Source organism: Grammomys surdaster, unplaced genomic scaffold (assembly GCF_004785775.1).
Source record: "Grammomys surdaster isolate TR1022 unplaced genomic scaffold, NIH_TR_1.0 843, whole genome shotgun sequence".
Taxonomy (NCBI): Eukaryota; Metazoa; Chordata; class Mammalia; order Rodentia; family Muridae; genus Grammomys; species Grammomys surdaster.
The window spans coordinates 134,670-143,414 of NW_021605262.1; the positions used below are offsets into that span (position 1 = coordinate 134,670).

Sequence of the window (8,745 nt, forward strand, 5' to 3'; positions counted from 1 at the left end):
ATGTGAATGATATTTTAGCTACACATGTCTCTGTGTACCTGCATATATACGGCTGTGCAAGCTTGACGTTCAGCTTAGGTAGCCTTCCTATTATCCTTTGTACCCCAGGAACAAGATGAAACATTGGCTTATCTTCTGTCTCCCCTTTGGCTTTCTAAGATAGCTTTCATAGTGATCTGGCCAGATATCAATAATATGGAACACTAAATAGATAATTTTCATATCCCAAACTAGTGTTTAGCTAGAATATAAGTTATGAAATTACAATCATTGGCTTGAACTGCAAATAAGTAATATTTTTCCCCCATTGGTTAGGTTTTATATCTTCACACAGATTTAAAAGTTGTGTTTAAAAATATTTTAAGGGGCTAGAGAGATGGCTCAGTGGTTAAGAACAGTGACTGATCTTCCAGAGGTCCTGAGCTTAATTCCCACCAACCACATGGTTTATAACCATCTATAATGAGATCTGGTGCCCTCTTCTGGCCTGCAGGTAGTAAATAAATCTTTAAAAACACATGGTTAAAAAAAATATTTTAACTGTCTTTTACATGAAAACCTCATACCTGCAGTCACTGCTACAAGTGGTCTGAAACTCTGAGATGATTCAAAACACTTGTGACAGAGAGAGATGAGTAAAACCAGGGAGTATTATGGAGTGTCACTAACATTTTTTTCTGGTTGAAATGGTACATATTCATTCCCCCAGCTATTCAGAAGACTCGATAAGAGGATATTAAATTTGAGGCCAGTGTAAGGCCTCATCTCTGGGATGGAGAAAAGCCATCCAACACTGTAATAGCAGTCAAATGAGTGTCTTGGTTGACCATGTGATACTTCAATTTACACCTGAGGCTGTCTTTCCCACTGGCCTGAAGGGTGCTAGAAACCACAGTTCTTCAAATATTCACCAATGATCCCCTTGCTTTTGAAAAAATGACATAAGTCATTTCAATACAACAAAAACACTCCCCAAGGGAGTTCTGTATTTGAAGCACCTACCAAAAGCTGTCCAGCGAAGCAGACAAAAAGGATGAAGATGAGGGACAGAAATGCAGTTCCAAAGGAGAAGCCAAGGATGGACGTTCTATCAGGAAAGAGAAAGTAACAGGTTAGTTCAGAGGTCATGTCCATCACTCTGGAAAGCACCAGAGTGATGTTTTTCAGACAACTATGAATTTACTAAACCAGGATTTCAACCATCAATAATTATTTTTTGAAAAAATGAAAAAAGTGAAACAAACTCAAATGAAATGCTTGTCCTTGGAAGAGAGTTGACAGCCAAGGTGAAGCAACATATCTCAACTGAATGAACCAGCCCCACAGTATAGGTACTTCATGGAAGAAGGGGTCATTTTTATGTGGCTCATATTTTGTTTGACTTTTCAATACTCCATCCTTCCAAACCTTACCCAAACCTTCCCCTGAGTGGCTACTTTCCTGTTAGTGGTGTCCTAGAATGTATTGTTTCTATGGGTACCACCATGACTGATTGGAACATCTCATCCTACCCTTATCTCTGGTGTCCTAAGGACACTGAATCTCCCATGTCTTCCATACTTCCCACCCAGATTCAATTTCATCCAATGTAAACACAGTCAAGTGTTTTCTGACCTTCTAGTATTTCATAGGGCAGGCCTTGTACTTGCTTGATCAAGCCATTGAACATGAAAGCATCCTGTGGTCACATGAAAAGCATGTCCACCAAGTTAAACCTGTCCAGACAACTTTCAGCCCAGGCTCACACATGAGAACCACCTGTCACGGCTGCACAGAGAGCTTAGTGGATAAAACACTTACTTTCAAGGATGAAGACCAGATTTTGAATCCTTAGTTCCCACATAATAAACCAGGTGGGTATGGAAGGCCATGCTCCCAGCACTCAGAAGGAGAGACAGTGGATCTCCATGGTAAGTCAGTATGTCAGACTAGCTGCACTGGTGAGTTTCAGGTTCAACAAGAGATCTTTTCCCAGTAAATAAAGTAGAGAGTGATAGAAGACACCAGACGTCAACATTTGACCTCACATGCATGTACCCATAGGTGAGTGCACACACACACACACACACACACACACACACACACACGCATGCACACTACACAAATACATATGATAAAAAGAATTTTATGTATTTCTGAGTGGTACTTTAAATAGTTAAAGGACACAAAAATCTTTAAAAAGTCATTAAATCCCATCCTAGAAATCAGGACTAAGACAAGGGTTAGAAGCCATTCTTTCAAGAACAACTGACGATGAAATTCAAATGGAACACCCAAGCAGAGGCCATCATGGAAGCTTATGCCAAAACAATTGGCTGGAAACCAAAACAACAACAACAATAACAACAACAACAACAACACAAAACAAAACAAAACATGTAGCACCAAAAAGGAGAGAACCTTTATTTTATGTGCATTGGTGTTTTGCCGGCATGTATGTGAGTACCAGACTTTGGAGTTACAGACAGTTATGAGCTGACAAGTGGGTGCTGGGATTTGAACCAAGGTCCTCTGGAAGAGTAGTCAGTGCCCTTAACCATTGAGCCTTGAAAGGACTGAATGATAGATACAAATGACTAAATAAAACTGAAATCACACTCCAAGGACACAGCCTGAGACTCAGGAAGAGCAACATGGCAAGCAGCTGGTGTACTGGGTAACACTTCAAGACCTCATAATTGGGTACAATCTCTCCACATACTACCCCATTCCTTTACAGTATTTCAAGACATGATTATGGTGGCTTTGACAAGAGCCCCAAGGTTCAGTTCAAACCCACATTGGGCACTGAGGCTTGATGCTTTTATATAAGAAACTTATAAGAAGGTATATGTATTTCAGATCTAGATTGTTGACTGGTACCATGTTTCATCAAGCTTCAATCACACAAAAAGGAGTGAGATGGGATCTCAAGGCTATGTAGAATCTAGCAGAGGTAAACCTATGTGCTTTCTAAATTGTCTTATTCAGAACATTGTCCCCTCATAGAACACTCCGGGTTTTATTCCCTGATCAGAAGCCAGCGAAGATATTGGATACCAACCTTTACCTGAGACTATCAAGCACTACCAGAAATTCCTTCTTTCCATCCTCCTACATCTCTGCCCTCTCTCGATCCTCCTCTTCCTTTTTCCTCTCTCTCTCCTAACTCCTCCTACCTTAGCTCCTCCTACAGGATTTATTAGAATGGCTTCTTAGGGGAGTCTGTGCAGTGTGCATCTCAGAGGTAGCAAGCAGCCATAATTATTAATGGATCCCTCTACAAAACACACATGAAAGCAGGATGGGGTCTTCTTGGCAGATGAAAGGTTCTACCTCCATTGGGTCACATACACACCGTGTCCACGTGGTTGTATTCTTTAATTAAAAACGGGATTTATTTGTTTTATATGTATAAATGTTTTTCCTGCAGGCATGTATGTATGTGTGTATGTATGCATGCATGTATGTCATGTATATACTCACTGTCAGTAGAAGTCAGAAGATGGCACTGCATCTTCTGGAGTTAGAGATAGGGAAGGATGTTGGTTCTGGGAACATGGATCCTTTGTAAGAACAGTGAGTGCTTTTAAGCATTGAGCAATCTCCTCAGCCTCTGTGCAACTGTGATGGCTGTTCCCAATCGTTAATGTGACTATATCTGGAATGAACTATAATATAGAAATGCAAGGCACACCTGTGATCCAGATCTTGAGGCTGGAAGATACAGGCTTTTGATCTGGATCTTGAGGTATAGTGGCCATGAAAAGCTTAGGCTCAGGCAAGGTGGTACATGTGTTTAATCCCAGGAGACAGAAGCAAGCAGATTTCTGAGATCAAGGCCAGCCTTGGATAGTCCAAGTTCCAAGTAAAGAACAGCTTAGGTCCAGTCATGGTGGTATATCCCCTTATTCTGGGCCATATCTTTTGCTGGAGGCCTACATAAGGACATTGGAAGAAGGAAGACTCTCTCTCTTCTTTGCCTACTTGCACTTACTTGACAACTACTGGAACTTACTTCTTCAGGATTCCAGCTTATGCAGAAGACCAGCTGTAAAACCTAGCTTTGTGGGACTGAGCAACTACTAGATTCTTGGACTTCCCATTCACAGCTGCCCATTGTTGGGTTAATTGGGCTACAGACTGTAAGCCATTCCCTTAATATATAGAGACATTACATAAGTTCTGTGACTCTAAAGAACCCTGACTAATATAGCAGTTATATTTTTGACTGATAGCTGTTTTTACTAGCAGGCATTCCATAATTCTGCTCTGTTAATTGGTTCTGTTTCTTGGATCAATTTTGATAATGCTGCTAGGAAATTACTTATTTTATTTCTGTTTTCAAATGTAAAAATTCTATGTAACATCTACAACACAGTTCCTGAATCTGAGGCTCAGGGATCATTATGGCAAAGAAGGTGGCAAGATTGTAAGAATGAGATGAATGGGAAATTTGCTGTGAGATTGTTTTCCTAGAAATGGCAGAGGGGCTATACCAAGAAGTGTACACTCATGAACATGGATACCTAAACAAGACTTGAATAACAACACTACCAATGGACATGCTACCATAGAAGGGAAAGCTAATGGGTTTTCAACACTGATAAAGAATCTTGGCAAGTGGGAATACTTAGAGCTGCTCACCCCCAGAATTGGTTATCCAGTATTACATGGTCAACCTTGAGATCTTATGCAATAGCAATTAAAGAAAAAGAGGTCATGGATTTGGGTGAGAACAAAGGAGGGGGAGAGTATAGGAGGAGATAGGAGAAGAAAATAATGTGACTGGAAGGTAGAAATGGAAGAAGGAAAATAATGTAATTATAATTTCAAAACAAATTACAAAAAATCTGATATAACATTGTCTTATAATGTGAAATATCCCATATTTGAAATAATTTCTTCTTGTGTTTAATATTATTTTTCTCTAAAATCTGAATGAGTCTTGAAACTTGGTATATTTTGCTGAACTCAAGACTTCAGTTTTTGTTCCACTATTAAGGACTGTGATTTCTGTTCATTTTCTACATTGCTAGCTTTCAATTCAAATTAAAATAATTTTATTGAAATGTACACAGTTCTTTTTTTCTTGACTATCATTTATTAACAATATTTTATATTTTCTAATAAATGTATTCAAGGACACAAGTATTCCAACCATTATTCTCTTAGCCAAACCATACAGCTGCTGATTTATAGCTACGCATTGTCACTCTTTTCTCTAAAGCCTATAATTTCAATTTCCATCTTCTTGTAATACGAGAATAATTAAAGCTATGATTATCAAATTCCGCAGGGTGGCTATTTTTAGTTGGCCTTTATTATTTCTAATTTCATTATAGCTGAACAGAAACTAAAATTATTTGTGCTCTGTGTGATAAATATGTCATATTTGTACTATGTCACAGGCGTTTTGAAAAAGATATATATTTTACTTATTCTTGGTAACAGAGTGTGTTATCTGTAAACTTTTATTGAGAGAAACTGAGAAGTTAGTAAAGTTCTCCAGAGGCTGACTGTTAATGTTAGCATGTAGAAGTATTTTACACTAGGATGCTGGGCTTGTCAATATATCTGAACATTCCAATAACTTCCCTCTTTTTTTTTCTTCCAAAGAGATGCTGGAGTATATAGAAAGTTATGATTGTTAAATTTTCTTAGCAATGACATCATAATACAACTCAAGTTTTCAGGAGAGGGAATCAAATAACAGTTCTACCAAGCTTGATACCTGTGAAGCACAGCAGTGATCAGCATAGCAGGATAACCCTAAAGGTATAGCAATGAATACTTTGGTGAAAGATAACATCTCTCTGATAGGATCAAGAGTCACTCAACAAGAGGGAAGTTGTGTCTCTTAAAGGAAATATAACCAACTAACTAGGGTTAGTGAAGTCACAGATCTTTGAGAAGAACCTGTAACTACCACTTTACAAAACCAACATAAACCCTAACTAGATTCTGAATATTTGTACTTATACCTGTAGGTAAGTGTCCTCACCTGGCATCAAGAAACTTTTTTTGTTTTACAGGAGATAAAAACAATTTCAGAAAAACCACAACTAATAAAAACGCCGAGCTATGGAGCCCAGTCTCAGGAGACACATCTACAATACAACTCCTGCCCTGGGCTCAGGGACCATTACAGAAAAGGTGGCAAAAAGATTTTGAAGATACAGAGAAGCAAGGAGTTTTCTGTGAGGTTATGTCTCCTACAAATTTCAGAAGCTACACTCACAAAGGATCAACAACATGACTACCTAAACCTGAGCTGAGTGAGGATGACAACAGACATGGTCAAGTGAACCAAGAAAAGCTCCACCCTCCATAGAGGCAACTAGGAAATCCTTAGAGTATAAGAAACAGTCTTCCTCAGTGAAGAGCACACAGATTGGTTATCTAGTACCAAACAGTCATCCACGATGACATGTACCTACAAGAGACATTGTATAGATTGAGCAGGTCATATTTATGTATTTAGGAATGTATATGTGTATAGCAACAATTAATGAAAAAAGAGGCCATAAATTTGAAAGAGAGCAAATAGGGGTACATAGGAGGGTTTGGAGGTAGAAGATGAAAGGGTGAGATGATGTAATTATATTCTTAAAAAATAGTTTAAAAACCAAGGTTTGGCTTTATTAATTTTCTTTCTTAATTATTTTGTACTTTATTGACTTTAAAAATATCTATTTTCCTTTACTTGCTTGATTCTAATTTGTTCATCTCTTTCTGCTTCTAAAAGTTGGAAACAGTCAAATAATTAAGTTTTTCTCTCCTTTAATGCAAAAGCAGTAATCTCTACCCATCACTTTTTATTAGCTATATTTCACCTATTTTAATATATGACCTGTTGCTTTTTAAACATTTAAAAATTTCTCTTATGATTTCTTAGTAGCCTTGTGGCTTATTCACAGGCAAATAATCTAGGGTCAAATACATGGGTATATTTTTAGATGTTTTAGGTGTTTAGATATTAGTAGTTATTTCTTATTTGATTGTGATGTGTCTATATATCAGACTCTAAGATTTTAGCATTCTTATTTATTTCAACCTTTATCAGATCTTTTCATGGCTTTTCTGAGTTTGTAGAAGTTATATGTTGGTCAATATCTCATGTGTAGTTGAAGAAAGTGTGTTTTGTTGTCTGGTTTATTGTTTTGTAAAACAGTAATCAGGAAGCTGATAATTTTATTCCAATATCTATTTTTGTTTGTAGAACAAGGGTTGGGTCAGCTTTTAGAGCATCCAAAGGCGCTATGCAAGCTGTCAATGGAGGAAAACAATCAACAGTCCTACCCATTGTAAAGCCCATGAACCTCAGTAATGGCCGACTGTGTAAGATATCCCTAGCTTTATAATAGTGGCATACGAATCTTGGTGGTAACCCACATTAATTGGACTTATTACTACTTACTAGGAGGGAGTTCAGTTAAAATCTAGCCAAGTAACATTTTGATTGCTGGAGACCCTAGAAAAGAACCTACTAATGTCATTTTCCTAAATCCTTATCGCAGGGAACACTGGCACCCATGTCATTATCGTTCACATAGACACTCATGTCTTCTAACGTGGTTATGTACTGCATGCTTGCGTGCTTCAACAATCATACGTTAAACTCTTATTACAAAGGCAATGGCATTTGGATAAGGACCCACCGGGCTGTGAGTAAATCATCAGAGTAGAGACAGTCTCCAACCATAAAAGGTTCCTCATCAGAACCTATCCACTCTACCACCCTCATGACAGACTTCTGTTTTCTAAAACCCTGTGAAATAAATTCCTATTGTTTACAAAATATGAAGTCTAGATGGTACTTTGTGACAACAGACACCCAGAGGCAAGAAATACCATGAGTCAAAGTAGTGGTTGGTCCAAAGCTCTTAATTACCACCATTTAACCAGCCTGTGCGTTCAGAAGCATGCTCTGGCCCATTAAGCATACCAAGATGTTTGTGCAACTTAATCAATTTTAATTAACATTCTTCTTGAAAAGCTGTTTCTTTAGAACATATGAGTATAATTGATTTATACACTTACTGAAAAGTAAATGTGACTCCTTCTTGCCATGAAACAAGAAAAATTATACCTTTTAGTGGTGATGTTTGACTTTGGAACTTTCATCAGCTGTATTGTTACGTTCATGGAAAGGGCTGATTGGAGACCAAGTCCTTTCCCCTTCTATGATTTTGCCTTTATGAAAGAAAGATGCCCTAACAACGACAGAGACGATCATTCTGGGGGAGAAAAACTCAGTAGGAGAGCTTTTCCCCAAAGCCCGCAATTCATCCTCATTGTAAGCCATTGCATCAGATAAATACGAATGCCTTTTTCTGGAGTTCAACTCAAGGTGATAAGACCCATGCCATTTCTTCCTCTCCATCCTGACTCGTCCCTCCATGGAAGACTGTTCCACTCTATTCAGATTTTTTGAGTTGGATTCATCAAGGGTAATAATGGATGGACAGGACACTTGATTGTAAGTTATCATGAAATAATTCAAAGTCTCCTTTATAAATTATACAACTTCAAAATGAAAGGCCTTCAGTAGCAATCAAAAACAAAAAAAGGTGAAAGTTCAGGAGACAGAAAGGCATTCACATCCTTGGAGTCCCGGGATCCTCGTTGTCCCTCAAATCTGTCCCTTCCATGGGATGTTTTGTTTTAGCAAAATGGCAGGTTATCCTTCTAGCTTCTCAAATGAAGCACACACACAAACACACACACACACACACACACACACACACACACACACACACACAC

General features: G+C 38.1%; 1 protein-coding gene across 1 annotated transcript in view; it reads right to left on the reverse strand.

Moving 5' to 3' along the window:
- Window positions 1-8,745, reverse strand: part of Adcy2 (adenylate cyclase 2) — a 354,940-nt gene that overhangs the window by 66,600 nt on the left and 279,595 nt on the right. The window contains exon 15 of the mRNA XM_028782705.1: window positions 1,003-1,087. Coding sequence (XP_028638538.1) covers window positions 1,003-1,087 — 85 coding nt within the window. The remainder of the gene's footprint in view (window positions 1-1,002; window positions 1,088-8,745) is intronic.